Source organism: Rhea americana, unplaced genomic scaffold (genome assembly GCF_003343005.1).
Source record: "Rhea americana isolate MKP2758 unplaced genomic scaffold, rheAme1 scaffold_81, whole genome shotgun sequence".
Classification (NCBI taxonomy): Eukaryota; Metazoa; Chordata; class Aves; order Rheiformes; family Rheidae; genus Rhea; species Rhea americana.
In genome coordinates, this window is record NW_028186990.1 from 3,383,944 (window position 1) to 3,407,092 (window position 23,149).

At 38.8% G+C, this 23,149-nt stretch overlaps 1 protein-coding gene across 4 annotated transcripts in view; it reads right to left on the minus strand.

Moving 5' to 3' along the window:
• The window catches only part of EPHA6 (EPH receptor A6), a 509,782-nt gene that overhangs the window by 233,531 nt on the left and 253,102 nt on the right, over positions 1–23,149 (minus strand). For all 4 annotated transcript variants that reach the window (XM_085323057.1, XM_085323058.1, XM_085323055.1 and 1 more), the window contains exons 4-5: positions 16,534–16,689; positions 7,392–7,727 (exon numbers count right to left, since the gene is read on the minus strand). In XM_085323057.1, the coding sequence (XP_085179183.1) occupies positions 7,392–7,727; positions 16,534–16,689 (492 nt within the window). The remainder of the gene's footprint in view (positions 1–7,391; positions 7,728–16,533; positions 16,690–23,149) is intronic.

Consider the following 23,149-nt stretch of genomic DNA (forward strand, 5'->3'; position numbering starts at 1 on the left):
CTGCTACCACCCCGACCAGAATCGCGCCACTTGCCAAGGGAGCGGCAAAGTCTTCACTCCACCTGTCATAGGCTGGGAACACCAGGCGCTTTTATTTTATTTTTTAATGAAATAGCTTTCAGAAACATTTGGGTAAACTTTGAAAACAGAAGGCTGCTAATGCGATTCTGAAGAATTTCAGAAGTCGGGCAATTAACATTTGTGGCAGAGGTTTCTAATTACTTAAGTCACCAGTTTACATCTGAAATCTCTTATACCCTGCCCTGACTAGAATATTCAATAATGATTTTTCTAAGTATGTATCAGTCACTGTGAAAGGCTGCAGCTAACTGAAACATGCTTGATTCACYTAATATGGTTCACAGCTGAGTGTCGCGCACATAGTACCGGTAAGCTTATTTGACRTTTTTGTTTAAAATCACCAAAGCTGATAAGCAAACATCTGATTCCCAGCGCTTAATCACCAAATGCGCTGAGGACCCTTAACAGCTCCTGACTACCGCAGAAGCACAAAATAGTGGCACATTGCTTTCSCCGGTGCTGTCTGCCTACCAGTTTACATGCAACGACTGCTTTACATTGCTCTCCACAAACATCCCTTTTACAAATTGCAATAAACTGTTATTATTAAATAGACGGACGGCTGCAGAATGTGGAATTGGCATTGCAGTTACTACAACTTAAAACAGACAAGAGCTGAAAAACGCCCACGGCTGTAAACAACAGTGAGCGCTACGCAGTGAAAGAAACTATYACCAGAGCCGAGAGACGGCCCCGGCGAGGTTAGCATGGGACAGATACTTCCCGGGCGTGATGAGCCTCTTCGCCTCCGCCTCAAAACTGGAAGAGCATTTTGCTGTCCCCACATTGCGCCGCTCTAAGAGAYGAATCTTAAAGCTAGGAGCAGTGTGACTAGCTTAACTGAGAACAGCGGTGAACACGAAATCAAGGTAAACGGGAGCGTGCTGCCTTTTGCTGGATTAGAGAAACAGCTGAACAGCAACACCTGCCCGCACAAGAAGAATATATTTGTTAGGGGAAATCTATAACTATTTTAAATATCTTCAGGATATAAATCAARACTGTTTTAAAAGTTATTTTTCACCTGTGCTGCCTGTGCAGTAATCAGACAAATGTGGAAGGAAACATCAGCAAAAAGTAGTCTGAATGTCCCACGGTGACATTTCGTCCCAGCAGACGAAAACCTCGGGGCAGTGACCGTGCTCAGACCTTCGCAGGCAGGGAGACCTGAGGGGCGCGCAGCAGCACGGGAGCTGAACAGCTCTGAGGATCAGCACTTCCTATTGCCACCTTGTGCTTTCATTTCCAACAGTAGATCGTAAATAATTTATACACACATAGAGACAAATACGCATGTATATAAGCGAAGCTTTACAGACTGGCCTCAGTATTCATTGCATAGTGCTGAAAACCTTTCAAAATTACGGGTGGAATTTGAAAATTGAGTCTTGTTCACAAACAAACCTTCTTTTGCTAATTCTCTCTCTTACGGTCTTCATGTTACAGTTGGCATGGGGAATTAGACATGCTGCGTCTCTTGCCAGGAACCACCACATTCATGCTTCTCTTCACTGTTTCCACCTGAAGAGCACGAGCAATGCTCCCACACCAGTGCCCAAAGAGGAGCTTTCTTGCCTTTGAAATTACAACGGACAAGCTCATCTGTAGAGGTTTGAGACTTCGGGGAAAAAAAAAGAAACTTCACTTCTTAATCAAGGAGGAGGTCCAATGCTACCATGGGGAGCAATTTAAGATGCCTTAAAGAAGGAAGACATCCCGGATGTGCACTGGCATCAGCCAGAGGGACTGATCCTGAGAAAGTGTCCTGGCAGAAGTAACTGGCGCCAAAATGTTTCCTGGCCAGTGGGCACCTCCCATCACTGCAGCACTGTTACACCCTGCGGCGACACGCACCCGCTTGCTCCTGCGGGTGACACGGAAGTTCTGCCACGCGTTCCTCAATCCCATGTTTTTAAAGGAGTGGTACGAGGGCGCTGTTGCAACAGACCATCCACTCGGGGCTACAGACGTGTCTGAACTGGGAGTAATGAGTTTGCCATAACTGATTTGGAAAAAGGAGTTAGAAGAAGGGCCATCCCCTGCAGACACCAACAAGACTTTACCACCACATCAGGARATGTCTTAGCACGTAAGATACAACTGCAAATAGCTCCTAGAAAATAACACGCATTAGACAGCTAGTGAGAGACTGCTCCCCTGGGCAGGCAGACAGGTCTGTAACACAGCGATGGGGGACGTGCCCAGGCCCCGCTTTTTTGGGGCCTGCCCATCCTCGGCAGGTTTTGAGGACACAGAGCCAAGCATCACGCATGAGCTTTAGGACTGACTGGAGATAAAAGGAGATTTCTGGGATGCAATGGCATACGGAATATTTCTCTGCTGTAAACTTTCCACCAAGGTGGGAAAGACGTGAGGAAGGAGCCCACGYGTGGACCGACACCACGAAGCATCCCAGCGCAGCGCTGTGATTTTAGGGGAGGTCACTGCTGCAGGGCTCTTGGCCGAAAAGCGAGCCGGGGGTTGCCAGCCACAGGGGCCTACAGGGCAGTGGCGGCAAGGATGTAGGCCGGGCATTTAGGAAGCTAAACTGGGAGAGAAACTCCAGCTACGGAGCGCTACTTCTCAAGCAAGCAGCTGGAAGGGAGCTGGGCACGATGCGGTCCGACACTYGCATACTCAGGCCCTCTCTTACAGCTATACTCCCCCTCGGCRCAGTGCGACGCTACAAAATCCCCTCCAATCTCAGGCAATGGGACGTATGAATGCCCACCRAAGGAGTGCACCTGGGAATTACCTCGTGGAAATAGGAACTATTGTTTTAARCTCCCTTTTGCTTAATTATTCATCATTTACTATTTAAATTATGCATGAAAAAACCTCAAGGACTTCTGATTTTTCTTTAGGCATTGTAGACTGTAAGGCTTGGTAAGCCTTGGTAAGAAGGTTATATAGTGAGGTCTCTCCTTCTTCCATTAGTCGTAAGAGAAACATAAATTACAATTCAGCATATTATTTTCTGCCTCTTTATACAATGATTTAAAGTCAATTGAGCACAATTACTTCATACCTAGCATATTTATTGCTGCATAAAACCTTCTTATCTGACAAGGAAAAGGCATCCAGGCACTTTTCTCAGCAACAGTATTGTTAAACATTTTTGATGAGCCTTTTTGGAAAACATATCTTACCTTTCAGCTGCTCACAAATTACTTTGGCAGTGATTTGGGAAAGCACTTAATGCGTCCCCACGCGCTTCCTCGAACAGGGAGAAACTTTGCTTAAGTGCTTTTCTGCACAGAATCTTGCTCTGTTTATCTGTCCATTTATCTGCATTTGAAGTATGGGTTACTTTGATACCTCAAAATATTCTGAAGCAAARCCATACGAGAGCAGCACATACCTTACTCCCCTCATCTCTCCATCTGCAACATCTAAGCTTCTTAACATATCCCTATCCTACTCTTTGCCATGCCTCCCATGCTCACCAGTGCRGTGGTCATACAGGAATTACATGTACTCTTTTTTACTGGCCAATGTACAGGTTAAAACTGGTTGGTGAGCCGGTGTCTCTCGTCCAGTAAGCAAGGCTAATACTCTTGAATCCTGCTTCTCAGCTTGCAGACCCAGCCAACAGCTTGGTGGCTGTAAGCGGTCTCACGGCCRTTTTGCACATGCCTCTTGTGAGAATTTGGTATCTCTGAAGTCTCACCCTCCATTAGCAAAATCCTGTTGGCTAATGAGTTTGCTGTCCTTTAGGGTGCCTGATGGACAATGTGTCTGCATGAATCTCTTCCCTTATAAAACCCATGGGGGGAAAACATATGGATAGCACATTTTTTTGAATATCTGTAAGAAATTAATAACTAAGAAAGTCAAGAATGCTACAAATGGGTTTTATATTATTACCCAAGCAAACATTTATAAGTCTTTTTCATTTCTGGGCCAGTATTGGCCCAGATCAGGTAATGCTTTAGTCATCAAATCATAAGCTGSTCTGCAGGATGTAGTTTGCAAAGCCCCCCAAAAATATTACTTTCCTTTAGGTTGCTTCTTGTCATTGTTAGAACTGAGAAGTGTACTTAATCTTTTTGATGTCAGTGGTTTTTTGTGGAGGTGGTTAAGATTTTAACATTAACATGGTAGAACTCTGTGCATGAAGATGAGCATCCTGCCTAACATGCTGTAGGTGACCCTGCTTGAGCAGGGAGGTTGGACTAGATGATCTCCAGAAGTCCCCTCCAACCTTAATGGTTCTGTGATTCCAAGATTCTATGATTCTATGATTAACCACTTTTGAATTATTTCACTTCTACTAACACATTCTGTCTTTCACATTCTTACAGTCCTCTGCTCACTAACTGGAGTGGGATACAATTCTGCGGTTTTTATGGATGCTCATGGTATTCTTCATTACATGAACTTAGCTAGCAAAATGCCAACAGAGACAGATACTTTCTCTGAAAAGAGGAAAAAGGAAAAACTCTTAAAGAACAAACTAATAATTTTGCATACTTAAAGAGGAATCTGTTAATTCCAAGTAAACAATAAAAAGAAAGGGCAATTAGAGGAAAGTAAATCCAAYATGCTTAAAAGAAAATTAAATGATAGCTCCTTAGCTACTGTAAACTATTGTAGCTCACAGAATGATCTCGATTTACAGCAGCTACAGATACTGTTCCACRTTCTTAACAATAACAACTGAAGAAAGCAATTTATATATTTATAAAGAGGTCTATCATACCAATGCAATGCATATAGCATAAAAAGTATTAAAACATTATGCCTGAGAAGATTACATATAAAAAGATTATATGAACACRAGATAAAAGTTTTGTCTAACTAATTTATTATGCATCTTTTCTATTAGACATAAATCAAAGGGAAAAATTGTTTTAAACCAATGATATCTTAAGATTTTTTTCTGCTAATGCAATCCTTGTACACATTAAGGTATCGATTTGTTGCCACTTCAAACTTTTGCTCTAATCTTGTATCTTTGGCTCATACGAAAATGCGCAGGGTCCTGCCACAACATACAACAAGTGCTGCCTGTTTCATGATAAGTAAGATTACAAGGCAAGATTGCAACAGCTTACATTTTGGAGGTACCCCTAGAAAATATTTACAACATAAAGGCAAAAACTAAACTACGGTAAAAGCTAAGCTATAAATAGTTAGCTAATAGTTGGCTAACAATAAAACTAAAAAGGTCACTAACCCTTTTATCTGGGAACTTTAGTGTGGTTTACAACCATTAATAAAGTCTCTGCAATGTTCTGCAGCTTTAGTTCTACGGCTTCCTGTTCTCAGGTCAGATTCCCTAGCTGTCGGCTTGCTACTACTTTTTATTCATGACTAAGAGAAGTTCACAAAAAATATTTATTGCTGTCTCAATAATTTCCATCAACCAAACTCCATTATTTTCTTCCAAGACATATTTCCTATGACTTTATCTTTCTCGCTTTATCTTTTTAATATACAGTTACCATTTTATGATTTTATACAACTATACAGTTTCTAAGCCTACAAAAATAGTTTTATCTTTATAACGACATTTTATAGRTGCCTCCATGTCGTTTATTACAATYCTTCCTCCTGCAAAGCTGTCTTTTTATATCCAAATAAACTGAGTGATATTCTGGAAATCTGGCTTTAAATTCTCCAAAGCCCTTCCAACAGCATTTTTAGTCATGTAAGAATTATTATAGGAAAYGCAAGCAGCCTGCACTCTAGAGTTTACTGTCAGTGTGTCACAAATTACCAAACGATTGGTCTTTTCCCCTCTTTTGAGTGAACTGCAGTGAAAATCTATATCCTTATACAGGGAACAGACAACAGCAAAAGATATATTATTTTTTAAAAGCCTACCACTTAACTACCCTTTACAAGTGATGTTCAGACAGCTGTTAGCCAGTTTAAAAATAAAGCATATCTCTGGTGACCTCCACCTGTGCATGGTTGGTGACTTGCAGTTAGTACCATGTATCAAAACACCTAAAAATAAGTATACACAGGGGCAGCTTCTGGCCCCACTTTTTTTCCTCTAATGAGAAAGCAAAAGAGAGACACAAGTTCACAACCTGATATATAGCCTACAAGACCTTAAGACAATTCTCAGTGCAAGGCACATCTAATTAGGCATATTACATAATTAGCTCTTCTATTACCCCCATCACGTGAAGGGTAAGGGAGCAGTTTTCGTGCTTTTCCTGATCCACTTGCATGAATATTATTAGTATTGCCATTATCATCATCATCATCACAGCAAGATGTTAATTTTCATATGCCCAAAGGCAAACAAGTCATTACTTACTCATCAGCAAAACTGCTTGCCCCAGATAGATACACAGGTAAGCAGAGTTTTGCTAGGCTGATCAGYGACAGAACCCAGGGCCTTCCTACTGCTGGAACATGGTGGGATCCTCAATATTAGCACTTCTACTAAATACATTTATATTACCACAGCTCTACTACTCTGCTACTCAATATTCTATTTTTGCTAGTTTAGTTCCTGTTCTACAGGAAACAGTTCAAACAGTTCAGCTGCACTTGCAATGTCACTGCACAGTAGGTGAAAACATTTCTGGAACAAATGTCAGCAAGGGATAATTTTGAAATAACCTTGTGATCTACAGTAACACAAGCCAGAAGATAACACTACTATAGATTGCTTTGCCATTTGCTGGCATAGTAATGTATTTTTATAGATGGGAGAAAAAAATGTTGCAGAAATAAATGACAGAGCTCTCTTAGTTTCTCATGTTTCTCATAAAGGACTGCCCTGAATATGAATTTGAAATAGGAAAAAAAAAAAGCTCAAAAGCAATAGAGCTCAAAAATAGATAAATGAATGAAAAATTATTAGGATACCTCACTTAAGGAAGTGGTGCATACAGATGTTGAAGTATCTTATAGTAAAGCATGCTATAGGACTATGAAACATGGATAGTAAAGAAAATGGGTCTGCTTTCACTTCAGCTCTGGATTGTGAAATGGATGGATAAATAGTGTGATGTTCCAGACTTTCACGATCAAAATCAAAAGGAAAGACTTGGAGAAGGACCAGACATAGACCTCAACTCTGATGAACCACTGATACAGGTAGTCTCAGGTAGTCAAAGTGCACACTGAATTTCAAGCGAAGATGTGTTTTTGTGTTCGATGTAACGGAGGTCTTGGGCCACTGACAAAAGCACTTTGAGCCCTCAGTCAGCCCTCACCAAAAGCATGTGTAACAAGCTGCACAACCCGCTAAGTCCCTGACCCAGCCTCCCAATAAATAAATGATATACCTAACACATGCACAAATGGCAGGGGCTCAGARAGAGATGTGCAGCAACAGAACTTACCATCTTGGTCGGTGGTAACTGTGATAGCTGTGAACTGCTTTGGCGAGAAACTCAGCTCGGAGACGCCATTCGTGGCTTCTATTTCGAAGGTGTAGTTCACGTGGGACACAAAGTCAAGCACCGTCACGGAGGAGTTGATCAGACCTGTGTGCCGGGGGATGAAGCGGATACCTCCACCGCATATCTCACACTGGCTGGTGTCCAACCCGCATTTCTTACAGATTACACTGTACGTGAGGTCTTTCCTTCCGCCGGTATCACTAGGTGGGCTCCATTCCAACATGAGAGCKGTTTCATTAATGTTAAAAATTACATTCCTTGGAGCAGAAGGTGGCCCTGCGGGAAAGGAAGGGAAAGCCTGTTAAGTTACAGTTGTCAGTATACCATGAAATGCCAAAAAACAATCTTAAGGCAATTATTGGCAAACAGAAGCTAAAAGAGCCATGGCTCTTTTCAGTAACAAATTCATCGGAAAAGTCCAGAATAAAGAGCAAAGCTCATACAGAGCTGAATAATCTAAATAAATTAGAAAGAACTCAGAAATAATTTAAGGCGACATATATAAAAYGATTTGGGAAAGTCAAACCTAGACTTGATAACAAAAAAAATGTATTAAATATCTACTAATCTTATGGGATACTGGGGTAGAACTTTAACCACAAAATTTATTTCCTTGTTTTATGTCTAGTGAGGCAGGCTTTGCTGATATTTATTATCTTTAATGTTTTATAAGTGTTAAACTGAGTAAGTCAGTGAATAGATAACAGCTTTAGAATAAATACAAAATGCAAGATTGTTTGCATTTATTCCGCAGTCTTTCACTGTTATGATCCCCTGGGATTTTTTTTTTTGCTGCTGCTCAGTCACAGAAAGCTGGTAATGGGCTAAGAGCATTCAGCCCAAGAGGCAGTTTACCCATTTCTCCTTCCCCCACAGACCTTCACAAGAGCATCAACGTAAGGGCGAAGACGTCTCCTTTGCAAGCTAAAGATGTAAGAGGATGGAGGAGAAGGAAAACAAGGCCACAGGGAGGAATACCAAGGTGGTAGCAGCAAACAGAGTATAGGAAGGCTCTTAGCAGGGAAAGGGGTGGCAAAGCTCTGCACATGCCTTCGATGAACTGCAAGTGATCCACATCAGATGGAGCCTACATCAGCCAAGGCACGTCCAACAGGTCTGAAGCCCTTATACTGACTCGCTGTGAAGGACCACATGTAAATCTGCCGAGGCTTTATTTACCAGTTTCCAGAGTCTGATGGAAGAATTTTATCGTCTGATCATTTTGAGATTAAGGGATGAAGGAAAAGCAGAAATTGTTAAAACAGTCTGAATCATCTTATCTCCATTTCTCATCATATGCTTCTTTCTAAACCTAACATATTCAACAAGCACTTACAGACACAAGGTTTCAAACATAATTTGTAAACACAACAAAAAATGCTCACAGAAATTCTGTAAAATATAGGGATTTGGCAAAATGCAAGTCCTTATGCTGCAAGTTTTAAATATGTAAGATGACCGCAGTAAATTTCAACCAGCAATTGCTGCGTTTTTTTTTCCTGAGAGTTGACTGAGTGTTATATTCCCAGCGCTCAGCATAAAATCACAGAGCACTTGGATTGGTTAGTGAATGGTTAGCAGAGCTTGGAAAAGTTTATTCTTCTCTTACAAGTTTTCATGATTTATACAACCTGCATGCAAGACATAACCATAAAGTTTTGATTGAGATACTGTTTAAACTCTCAGTGAGACTCTGAGTGAACATTTTATTGCCTTAGGGACTCTAAAGCAGATTGAAAGGCCATATGAAAGATTTGCAAATAGCCTCAGATAATTCTTAATAGAGTATACTTCAACCAACACATTGATTGGCACGCCAAGTCCATTCAGAGAAAGTCTGATAAGTCAAATATCATACTGTCCTTAATAAAAATGGTAATCAGAGAAGAACCAAACATTAAAAAAACCCTGATCAACACCTTTGCAAGCTCCAGCTCAACAATTTGTAGCATGAGACCAAGACCTTGTGCCCAAAGGACTCTCCCATAAATTGGACCTTTGCCTTAGGAAGGGAAATGGCATGATTACTGTAGCAGAGCTTTTCCTAATGATTGATATATAAATCAGGATCTCATATCTCAGCAAATAAAGAAAGTGTTATACCTACTTTTTACTATTCATTCAATTCCAATTTTTTTCCTCTTAAGATACGCCACTACTACCACCTCTGGTGCTCTGACTGGACTTTTAAACTCTAAGCTATTTGACAGAATAAAAAAGTAATTTAGAAACTCAAGCCTGTGAATAGTTTTGAAATGTGCACTTATAACTGAAATAATTCTGTTTACTCACATTCTTATTTTTTAAAGATGATCCTGAATACTGAAACAGAATATACCTTACCAGAAAACATTAATATATCTTTTATTTTACTGACAAAGTATATAGAGTATATAGCATCTATATAGCTATCACTTCATATAGCAGCAAGAACTAACACTAATTTTAATGAARGATGGGGGCAATAATAGTCAGAGAAAAAAGTCATCATTCACCAAAAGCAGTAATTTTAAAGTGATCATAGGTGTTTACTTATATGGCATAAATATGGGCATAAAAGCTGGAAAGCCTACAAAGCAAAAAAATTGCATATGGAGGCATGGGGGATAATGTGAACTAAAACATGTTAAGCTTCTCTGTGAGTTGTAGTTGAATATTTGTGTTGCTTTTTTCTTTCTGATATTTACTTGTAACTTTAAATATCTGAGACTGTGGTTTTATTTGAATGATTTTTACCTTGAGGTAAGTAAGTTATTGATGAGTGAGCTACTAGATTTTGAGCACTTGCAAATTAACATACTTGGAGGTGCTGCTTTGCATTACTAGTGAACAAGAAGGTTTAAGATATTTTCAGTGTGTTAGCATAACTACTTGTGCAGAGTTCATGGTTAGCAGCCAAAGAGCCCCTGACAATAAAGACCAGTCATGATTTAAAGCATCAAGGAATCATTTAGCCGAAAAGTATCAGGGCTTGTTTGTACTAAAAATAAATATTTCTGGATCCTGGCAGAAGATATTTATTTTTGTGTTTTGCAGCTTTTATAGACAGCGAATATTGTGGATATTTCTTTCCTGGCCTTTGGCTGTGACCTTGTGATAAAACTGACACATTTGAAATACCTTAAAATGGAAGTATTTCTAAATGTAATTTGTTAATAAAGATGAATAATATTAATACATAGTTTTCCAAAGGAAAAGAGACATATGGTGCAGCCCTGAGGATGCTGAYGTGGTCCAAAGCACCTTGTATCTTTGAGTGTCTCAGTTCTTTGACAGTCAAGGCAGAATTACACTCTTCTCAATTTCCCATAAAATTATTGCAAATTTGGACAGCCAGCTACCCTGGAAAGCATTCTCTAGCATCCTTAGTTGGGAATAAGCTAACACTAACACAGGTTTCTTAAGCTCCAGTTTTTAATATTTATGTGAAGATGAGAGAAATAATTATGTTTCCCCTAAAAACATGCTGTGAGAATTAAATAATGACTAGTCTTAACAAATTCCCACTGTTAAAACCAATGAGGAGATTTAGGAATATAGAGGATGAGCCTTAATCACACTTACATATGTGCATAACTTTAAGCAAATCAGTAATCCCCTTGAAATAATTGGTAATACTCATGCACTTAAAACTAAGTATGTGTGTAATTGCTTGTAGGATTGAAGCCAATGTTTTAAAACTAGTTTAAATTTAATCCTACGTAAACTATAGATATTATGACAATGGGTCATCATAGCTCAGTTTTTGTAAGTTACTTGATCACCTTTGGCAGGCCAAAGTATAGGARTTGTTGTGGATACAGGTGATAAAGAAGTTTTTCTTTCCCTGGCTTTATCTATTTTAATTTTATACCAGGTTTTTGCTATTCTATATAGAAAGCATCAATAGATGAATCAATATGGTAGACAAAATAATCTTTTTTTTTTTATTGGTTTCCACTAGAGAGTGAAAGGTGATACATTTATGATTTGAGACTTAATTCTCAATTATAAGAGGAAACATGAATTATTGTACACTCAAATTTCAGTGAGTAGGGAGAACATTATCAATTACCTTAGGGGTGTCTGAAAGAATATAACTGTCCGCCTGCAAATACTGAAAAAAAATCTGAAACACCCTTCATACTCAAGGCCCCTCATGCCAATTTGCATGACAATTAAATAGGTTTTTAATTGCTGCTAAATTATGCCAGTTAAACTGTGATTTCATGCAAATATTAAGCTGTAATGACATGCAGTGAATCATTTACTAAGATTTAGAACTTGGAACAAAGAGAGACAATTAATTCTAATCCTCAGATTCAGCTAAATTATGTGTCACTGGGCTTTTATGAATGTGGCCTGATTGCTTTGTTATCATTTATGAATTATACAAAGATTATTTGACACATTGAAAAAACTTGGCAGCAATAACCCTTCTGCAGACATCTGTGTGTAAAGCTCTCAGGCACTTCTTCGTGTTGATTTTTAAGGTACACAAGTATATTGGTGAAAATGATGGAGCCTTTCCTCATGGCAAAATTCATGACTTTGGATTTCATGCAACAGAGCACAACACAGTTCAGAGGGATGAGCATTAAAAAAATATGCTCTTCTGCTTCTGAGATAAAACACAGCCCAAGTGTGAACAATGTCTTTTGCTTCATTTCAGGATTATAATGAAACAAGCATTTCTGCACTTTCAATGGAGTCGATGTCTTATGGGGRAGCACTGCCCATGCCAAGGGCAACAGAGACGAGTGTATCTTGCTTTTTGTGTGCTCTCCTTCGAGGAAGGTGAAACACATTTTACCCTTTACAGAGGAAGGGAGGAGCCAACCAAATGCTGCCGAAGTCTAGTAAGGAAAATGCAGCTTTTTAAATACTACTGTGTGATGACCGTGTGGAAAGCACTTTGTTGCTTTTTAAGTGAGAATCATCAGTTACAAACTATTGGACCCTTAAAAGTGTGAGATATTTGCATGCTGAATTCAGAGAGGAAGGCCAGAAGTTAACCACCATGTCTGAGGTTACCCAGAATTAGCATCTAGGTCTCTTCAGTTCATTGCTTTTTATATATATGCATACATATACATGGTAGATACATACTGTACATGGCACACACATATATGGTGTTGATAAGTAATATCGTTGGATGTGAAATGCCATATGACATYTTTTTTTCCTTTTCGGAATCACTTATTCTTTTTTCTATGAGGCATGCATGAAGAATTTTATCGTGATGGGAGCCGAAGACTGCAAAACAATATTCCAAGTCTGAGCATAATGGTAAAGTGTAAGGAAATACACATATGAATAACAATAGATACAGCAGTGTTAAAGGTTTCAAGAATGTGGCTTGATTTTGCTGCTGACAGACAGCAGTGGCTCTCTACGCAGTTCTTAAAAAGTTTCAGGATAGAGAACATAGCTTCTGGCAGAAGCTGCTGTTATTGAACAGTATGTGTTGGGTTCAAAATTATTTAAGCATAACATGAAAAGAAATGTGTTCAGACTCGCACATTCAATATAAGCTTGCCTGCCTTTGACCTTGAAAAGACGGATCAATTTATCCAATTACATTACAGTGGGAAATGTTGGAGTTTATGTACAGAGTAATCAGACAGGGGATTAGATATGCTGCTATTTGTTGCTCGCTGTGTGTGCAGACAGCTCACTGATAGAGTACTCATAGATGGCAAAGAAATACAGTAAGGAAAAAGTGTAGCAGCAAGAGATTGATAACAAGTGCCAATCAAATGGGAAAAGGCTAGGAGAAGGAGATTAACAACATATCCTAATGTAATTTTCTTTTCTCTTATTAAAATTAGCATTCTGTTATGTTCCCCTACAAAAGTGCACACTTTTCTTTTATAAAATATGGTTATATGAAGTAAAAATGGGAACTGTACAATTTTTGAAAAGCATATAGTATGCACTTTCACAGAATTATTGAACTTAGAGTTTGGAGCTCAACTTGAAAAAAATGGATGCTCGAAGCTAAACTCTTAAATTCATAGTCTCTTAAATCAAAGTCCTTATTTTCTGCACATGCAAGTTTTCCAGGAGCGAGGAAAAATTCTGGAGTAAGGAATATTTTCTAATTATGTATAAGAATGAAAAGAGAAAGAAAATAACGTGTCTACTTATCTTACGCATACTGCTTTGCAGGACTTGGGGAAGCAAATAAAATGGATATGAAAACAGTTGGCTCAAAATAGTAGCATATGAAGAGGTTTGTAGGAGGAATACACACTGTTCATTCTGGTTTTGATTCAAAAACCAATTCTCATTTAAGAAGTCACAAGAAAATTTTCTAATCTCTTATTTCACTTCTCACACTTCAGGATATAAATTTGCAAATTGTCATCAAAGATGAAGAATTACCTCCAAAGTGATTAGGTGGATAAGGCCTTTTTTTACTGCACAGCTTTGTCTTTTTATTAGCCAAATCTGCTCATTTTTCTTCTAACTTTTGAACTCCACTTACCACAGTAAAGGACGACAGTTTGGAGGGAACAAGCTAAAATCTACTCTGTCTTGTACACCACCAGTCCCACTGTTTATTAAATTTAAATTAGCCACATCTGTGCAGACCCACCGAAGGCAGTGAGGTTGTATTTATGACAGAAACATAATTTTAATAACTGAGAGCATAATTTGAAAGCTCTGGGGCTAAAGACACCACTTAGGGAATAATTTGGCCTGTAGACTCTTCGTTACTGATGATGTGCAAGACGCTAAGAGCCCAGTCTGCCTGTCAGTCTCAGCATCATTTGCAGAGCTGACAATTAGCGCAGTAATCATCATGGTAGGTATAAGATGAATGCATACGAATGCATCTGCCGCTGAAGTCAAGGTAGTACTGATACCTTCCTACCGAAGCTGAMTGAGAGGCAATGCATGGTGGCACTGCACCAAGAGCAAAGCAGAAACTGGAACGTGATTCACTGCCTCCCTGGGAAAGACAGGGCTCCAGTACCCTTGTTGTGGCTGATGTCTTCCCTGTCCCCATTCACTCGGTTGCTCTGGCTGCCGTCCGCAGCGGGAAGGGACCTTAGCAAGTCTCCTCTGCCAGTTTTCAGCCAAGRCAGCCCTCAACATCCTTCTTTCCCTGGGGAAGAGGAAGCAGCTCAGGGGCATTGCAAGTACCTGCTCCCTGGTGCCGCAAAGCTCTCCTGCTCCTTCCTGCCTTATCAATACTAATGACGAGCTGGGCTTCGAACTGAGCTCTGAAAGATAATTACGGAATCACAATGCCATATGTGAGTCATTTTTCTGAAAAGAASTGTCTTTTGGAGATGAAAATCAATGAATTGTAAATAAAACAAAACCACATCTACATAATGCATGAATGAAACCATCCTTCTAAACAAGAAGCTGTGAAGAGCACCTGGGAAGGGGTTAGTTCTGTGTGTAAGTGTTAATGCTCCGTGCTTAGGGCACTCATCTGAGTGCAGTTACTTGTAATCACCATTTTCCTGCGGGAAGTCTAGACAAACATCGTTTTCTCCCATTCTGTGTGAAAAGATGAGCTTACGTGCCGTGCTCCAGWGCTCCTTCTGACAGCAGAAAGAGTTGGATGGACTAAAGTACCTCTCCRAACCCTATGCGCCACACGTAGCTGGTGGTTAGGACTTAACCTTCTCCTCTGAAAGCCCTATGGCAAAACAACTGTCTGCTAAAGCCCTTTGGGTCTTTCGATACAGAACRCCTACAACTACGGCAATCAGCTGCAGGTCATATATATATATATGCACACCGAGACTGCCCAGGACAGTGCCACAGAAAGACTGGCATGACCACGGAAGCAGGTCAGTTCTGCTAACGTGGCTTTATCCCTTGCCAGAGTCAGCTCAGATACTTCCACGTGATGCTGCCTTATCCAGTGGAGACGTACCAAACTTCTGACTGTGCGTTGCTGTTYTTTGTGGCTGTACCTTGTTTTGACGGTTTTATCCCTTAAGCTTTTGGTACACTTAGCATGTTAAAATGCTTCATGCATTTAATCGGTTAATTATTTTACAATTATCTTAACAAGAGGACTGTGGCACAAAATTAATTTGAATCAAATCCTCCACTAGCACAATGCTATATAGGAAACTATGTATCTTAGAAAATTTTGTGAACAGATTTTAATTGTCCTTTTCAAATAACAGTATTTTATACATAAATAGAGTATTTCATCCATGGACCTTTAAGTTCTACTGCTGTTAGTTCCAAGTTTTTAGATTAAACAGATATGGTTGCTTTACGACCAAAAGATGAATCCCAGCAAGTAATGAACTGCATATGAAAAATATAGGAGAAATATTTTAATAACTGAAAAGAAAAATTATGTTTTTACAATGTTTCTAGACATGAGCAAGTTGATCAAATAATAAAAATATCTCTCCTTTGCTAGGCATCAGTTTTGTCTTAAAGCCAATTTAGATTAACAAAGATAACAAACAATTATCTTCTAAAAATTATTTTATCATAATTTTCATTTTTTCATTTTTCAATTTCAATTTTCATTATCACAGCTGTATGAGAAGGATTAATTCAGTTTTGAAAGAAGAAGATATGCTAGAGTGTTTAATCATATCTCCTCCTGATTGGATATGTCCTTCCATTCCTTCCTTTTTATGATTCTGCTGTCTGTTTTAGAGAGGCAGGCTTTCATTTCAACATGTTGGGATGATATTTGTCCTATAGTCAAAATGTTCACTTACACCTAGGGAAACAGGAGGATATGTTGTATCACTTTTTTTTTYCTTTGTATGCCTCCTCAGCGTAATAAAGTTTTTTGTACAAGCATTGTATTGTATTTAAAATACATACTCACAATTAAAATTTATCTATGTGACAATCATTACATTCTGTTTTACTGTTCAGAAATACAATTTTAAAAGTCACTAARCTAAGAAACACTTTGGCATTTTCAGGGATATCAGGACTATATAGAAACCTGCTGTTTAAATTCAGAGTTCAAAAGATCTCCTTTAGTTTTTAACAGACTCCCACGCAAAATGCACAAACACACTCAACTTCTTAAATACACAAGTGAACAAACGAGGCACTGAAGAAAGCAACTGCAGACAACTGTACTGATCCAACTTACGGGTACATGCCATAGTCGGCGGGTCTTTCTCGGCTCGGAAGTACCCCTTCTCACACTGGCAGACAGACGTTGCTTCTACGTAGGTCAGGCTGTGGGGAGGGCACTTGGAGCACTTCACATTCCCGGCAAAAGCCTTGTAGAAGCCGGGCCTGCAAGCTGCAAAACAAGAAAACCATGTTTCACTAACAGCAGCAAGTCTTGGTCCTAAATAAAATCTGCCTCACATATTTATAAKGCGTCCTCTTTCCTTTCCGATCTAGATCGATATGGTATCCGATCATACAATTCTACACAATTTTTATTTTGGCATGAGGATTTAATAAAAGAGGCTCTGCTCTTGGTATCTGCAATGGGAAATCACTGTAAGGGACAAGCTTACAAATTTATAGACAGCCATCACTGCTTCTTGAAATGGTCATCTAGAAAACTTCCTTAATATCAYTAAATACAAGCGCATTGTGTATGTTTTATGTTGGTTCCATGTGCCAATAAGGCAGAAAGGCAGGATAGTTTATTATCTCTCRAAGTTATTTATATGGCCTCCATATACAAGTAATAGAGACTTGCAATATTAATGTGTTTACCCTCACAATACCTTGATGAGGACTGGGATGACCTTATCCCTGTATTTATTGGTGCATTTGACCTGCCCACAGTCCTGTGAGAAGCTTCTGACAGAAGGGTCACATCAGCTGGGTCCTCTGTGTCCTGCTGGCACGAGAGGCTAGAAGGTGCTGGTAAAACCACCTTTGAAGATGTAGGTAGAAGGTGCTAATATAMTCCAGCACAAATTCCTGCAAGCCTGAGGCTACTCTAATTTGCGCCAGGAAACAGTCTGAATAGCAGCTGCCCTGCGGATGGGGGACATTGAAATGGTCAGAGGCCATCAGGTCCCAGTTACTTAGAGCAGGAGTCCCTCTGGTTCTGGACCAGAGCACAACCTTAGCTGGCTTTCTGCTAGCCTACAAAGCAGAAATACGTCATTAAAATAAATCCTATCATAAATCTGTCAGGCCTGCATTATGGAATACTGTTTTAAAACCATCTTCAGACTTCATCACACATATTCAGAAAAAATTTCTTTCTTCCTTTCTCCTGCCAGTTACCACATTTGCACATGCCAGTATGTATACCTCTTTTTCCACTGGTTTATAGCAGTTACTATCTTATGACTTCTCAATCAGAAACAGAACTGAAACAACTRACAGAGCAGCTAAAGCATGTACAGACTATAGAGACTCATACTCCCTCTGACTCCTCCAGCAGTAGGATGGGAGCCATTGCTATAAATACCATTTTGAAGATCCATGMAGCATTTCTTATTTTGACATACTCAAGCCTATCTTCTTTATATTGCTACAAGAACTGGGCAGTACTTCCTTCTCTTAACACAGGACAAAATAGCAATATTCAAATGAAGTCTTCTATAAATAATACTACCAAAGAGTGTGCAATTTTACAGATTCCCTGTCAGTTCATGTTAAGTGACTTATTACAAAGTATTAGCTTATAGATAACGTATCTACACATCAGCTCTGCTTCTGATTCCAAAGGGCTTGATACAAAGACAGCAGCGGGCAGAATGAGAAGATGGGAGGGGAAAAGACAGCCGTTCATTGCCTATCAGAATTCAGGAGTCAATTTTTCAAATGTAATTTTAAGAGCTTAACTTTGACCCAACCGTTTCAGCCGTTCATCCCAGCGTGCTTTTCTGACTTCGCTGAATAGACGGAAGGGAGGAATCCTGCCCTGCTGTCGCTGAAGAAAAAATGTAAGTATTTCTGGTTTCAGAGATAAGAGGAGTGGGAACAGCAGGGGTTTTCCATTAGAAAGAAGACTAACAGTCGGATACGATTGTGAGTACAGTCGGTGGTAACTTTCCGCTGATTGGAAYGACAGCAGGTTTGGTTCAAGGAAGAAGGCAGCACTGGGGACACAGACCCCAGGCGCCAACTCGGCCGAGCTGTGCTGGAAGGAAGGACGAGACGAGGCAACGGGAAACGGGGAAGAGCTTCACGCATGCCTGCTCCCCTCTATCTTTCTCATGCCCAAATCCTGCCACGGCTTATCTGAGGATGAACATTAAATCCCTGCTTTTTAATTGCTACCTTTCATACCATTCATAAAGACGTCTGTGATTAAAAAGTTGGCAATTCCAAGTTACGTTTCTAGTCAAAGCAAAATGAATGCTTTTTAAAATCCTCATTACTCCTCAAATTTATGTCTGTCAGTTCTCAGATCACTCCTTCTTCCCTTTTGTCACCCAAATGACAAACTACTTGGGATCAAAAGAAACATACCACTCACTTTCTGGAGAAATAGTTTGGTTAAATTTCAAGCAGCTCATTATTTTAAAATAAAACTGAAGGGGAAGCTGAAGATTTATTTCTAACTCTATAAAGTAAATGTTTTGGGCTGAAATGGTATTTTTGAATTTATTTTAAGCAATTATAGTTTTGTTTTTGATATAGCATGTCTCTTGCAAGAAAGCACATACATACTCTAATGGAAAAGCTGAAGAAAATTCATTTGAAGCTAAACCAAATACATTTATTCAATAAGCCAGGTACACACCACACATCCTAAGGCAGAAGATAGCAGGGAAGCTTTTCTAAGGTTAATTTTACAAAACTATTGACAACCCCTCTGGCCAAATGTAAAATGAGATGAGCATGGTTACAATGTACTTTAAAGTAAAAACTACTCCTTCATAGACAAAATAAGATAATACAAGTTGAGTATCCCCAAATGATCCCAGGTTTTGAACAACTGAACTCTGCAGAATGCTGATTGCTAACATTCAAGGTGAAAGAAAATAAACTGTTACTCTGTAAAAATCAATGAATATGCAGCATACATCCAAAACAGCATTTCAATTGCTGTACCTATCTAAGTTTAGATGTTACACAAAAATACCACGCTTTAATGACAGAATTTCAACTTTAACAGACACATTTGGTAAGGTTTAACATTTTCCACAGAAAATTTGCAAATATTAGACTTACTATTTTTAAAGCTCATTAAGCAGACACCCCAACTGCTATGATTTAGGAGATGTTAAGCGGTCCTGGAGATTGGAACAGTGCTTGGTTAATGTATTCCAAGAAAGACAACAAAGAAACTTGTGATTGAGATTATTTCAGAGAAAAACAATAACCAATGAAGGCATATAGGCATGTGAAAATTTGCCACAGTGTTGGGTTACAAGTATATAAGCTCAACATTGACTGTTAACTAAACTCCAAAAGACTTCCTCTTGAACATGACGAATATATAATACTACGTTTTAAGGGCTGTGTTTTCTTCCACCTTGTGATGAATTACACCTTGACTGAGTATTTCCTCTCCTGTGCACAGCTAGAATGATGGGCTGAAGACCTTTTCCAGCGAAATCACCACCAAAAAGAATTAGCCAAAGGTCCCTACCTCTCTCCTTCTGGCATTTTGATGTCATTATATCAACAACAGGATGGGACTGAGCCTATGAGTAAATTGACACAAGCTGAGTRCATCTTTACACTGTTCATAGTCCATTACAGAGCAATCTCTGCTGCATAGAAAAGAATGAGAAGAATCTCTCCACTGCTTTCTTCTCCTTTGGCGTTGTCTTCCCCAAACTGAGTATTWTTTGGCCTTAGGTGTCCTCAGGGAGCTTAAGGCTAAGCAAGATCGCTGTCAAACACAGTTCCTAGGCRTTTCTATTAAAACTCACAGAAAAATTGCACGAAGGTGCTAACTGTATGTGCATTTCACTGTAATATCAAATCTACGCCTAACTTTTTGTAAAATTGTAGTTTGTAAATGTTTTGGTATGAGACTCCAAATTGCATTACTGCATGTAAATCACCACATGGGACTTCAGGTTGACCTACCAAACCATCCACATGCACTAGATGTTGTATTCAATTTTTAGACATAAAATCACACGCTATCCAAAATAAGAATTAGGATATGACTCTGTAAAGGGRTAATCAGCAGTCTTACTCACATTCTTAAAGTTTGCCAAGTTCCTTAATGAATCAGGATCTTAGGTTTTGGTTGCATTTATATTATTTCTGTTGTTGGTTCTCTTGTGGGAGAACTCCAGCCACAGAGAACTACTTAGTGCACAAGCTGCCTGATGGCCAAATCAAAAACTTGGAAACTTTTAATCTTAATTGGGTGCATTTTTGTATTTGGAAAATGGAAAAAAAAGACATGTTTCCTATGCAAAATCACAGCCCAAGTAAAATACAAGTTAAAAGCCTGTTCCAAATATTTATATACGCAAGAAGTGTCATTTTGTATGGGCTGATAAATCAGTGTTTTCGAAGTGTTTCTCATCACATTTTCTTGACTCAGCTAATAATTATTACATCAGTCATTTTCACAAGTTTTTTCTGCATAGGTTAGTGTAAACTGAAACTCAGCTGTCTGAAAAAACCTTCGTGACTCTTCCAAAAAACCTTGGATTTGTTTGTGTCTTTGTTAACATGCAGTCTTTTTTCTAACTTCTAAATCAGCAGTAGATGCCTTATTTTCCCCAACTTTATCTAACAGAAATGACTTTGTGAGTTACTAATGGTACCAACTATATGAGATTTGACTTTTGTAAAGCCTAGGGGAAGATAATATATTGTCTTAATGGTTAAGTAATTAGCAGAATATTTGAATGAACAATTCAAAGACACTAAAGTTTCCTCCAGTGAAATACCAGAGATTATGCAGAGAAGCACTGTTAATTTAATTTGTTTCATAAATGACAACATATGTATAAATGTGCTGAACTGTAACTTTATCAGAGTTTGCCTATAATGTTTTAAAACTACAGAAACTGTGTAGTTAACTTGAATTGCCCATTCCAGTAAATAAGGTCATGGGTCGATTGCTACAAAACGCAGCTGTGGTTTTGCTTGCAGAAGAGTCCTTATTGCTAGAGACCGCGACACCTATCATGTTCTTCTGAAGCCTGGAAACTCTTCTGTACAGAAATGAAACCTGGTCAAGGCAACTGTGATGGATTTACAGCTCAAGAGCTGTAAATCTTTTTGCCTTAAAAAAAAGGGTTATTTTCACCGCTGCATGGGAGTATGTCACTGTGAAAAAATAAGATGGTTTCACATATTTTCACAACATCTGAATCAACGACTATCAAGTTAATTGAAGCAAAGCGAGCACAACGGAAACTCAGGAGCAGCTTTTAGGTATGCTTGACACTTGCTGCTCTGTGCGTAGGAAAACAGTCCTCACAAAAACTGGATTTTCATAGCTGGGTGAGAACTCATAAATCAAATTAAAACAGAGAAGACAACGTTGTCATTTATAATGGTCGGCAACTGCCAGTAGTTGAGGAAGAGGTGTCTTAATCTTTTGGGAACATGTAGCTTGCTATGCTTTACCATTTCATATATWTTTTTAATCCCTTCCTGAAATCCACTAACGTGCTATAACGACACGGATGTCCTTCCTGTTTGTTATATTTTGTCAGGATACGAATATCCAGATTTTAAAATTGTCTTAGCATGCTGACATCCAATCACTTTATAAAAAGAGCAATCTAGCAAGTCTGTTCTATTCTACTATTGTGCAGAAACTGGGAATGATAATATTATCTAAATTGACTTACAGTAAAAAACTTACATAGGAAAGAACAGGAGAGGGATATAATGAAAGCTACACACTGTGTATTACCTTCAAAAGGCAAAATATGATCATAAAGTCAAGTTGGCAGTAGGAACTATGATGACAATCTTCTTTGAATGTGAATACAATTTAATCATATCATCTCATGGTTTTTTTTTTTCCATTTTTTTCCCGTGATCCTTGTTTTATTCAGGTCACAAATGGACTGTGAGAAAAGGGAGGTAATACACTTTGGGTCATGTTTAAACTGACAGCGAGCCTATGCAGCAGAAATCATGAGCTATGATGAAGAAGTCACCAGAAAAAGACCAGTCATGACAGACTATAGGTTATGGAGTGGTAAGCTGAAACCACAAGAGTAGAAGACATCAAGTGTCAAGATAGCAAGGATCTAGTTTGGTTCAGTTCCTACAGATGGTAAAGATGGGACAACTGATGCCTCTAAAAAACTTAGYGACAGACTAACCAAATTTTTTAGAACAAAAACTGATTTTCTCTTTATTTGCTGTAAGTTTGTTAGGACTGTATTTCTGTATGCACTTGAACGCATCTGCACACATATGCCCCAAMCAATCATTTCCCTTGTGTGTATCTTTTGCTCCCTAATATTTGTATTCTTTGAGGTGGACCATGGAGGATAGCATTACTCATACCCTTGATTTTGGAGCAACAAAGGAGAGGAAAGAAAGAGAGACAAGTATAAAGCTATTTTCTCAAATTTAACTACATAATGAAAAGAGATAAATTAATTGTTCCTTCTCTTTGTTGTAGTTGGGTTTTTTGCCAGTTACTTACTTTCTGACATTCCCATATCTCAATATTCTATTGATGTTGTTTACTAAAATGACTATTGGAAATGACAAAAAAGATCATTGGGAGATATCAAATAATGTTGCACTTCACATCAAAGCAGTTCTGCTCTGTACACCGTATTAGGAGCAATACAGTAACCTGAGTAGGGATTCAGGTCGCATACCACGCTTTTAAAGAATCT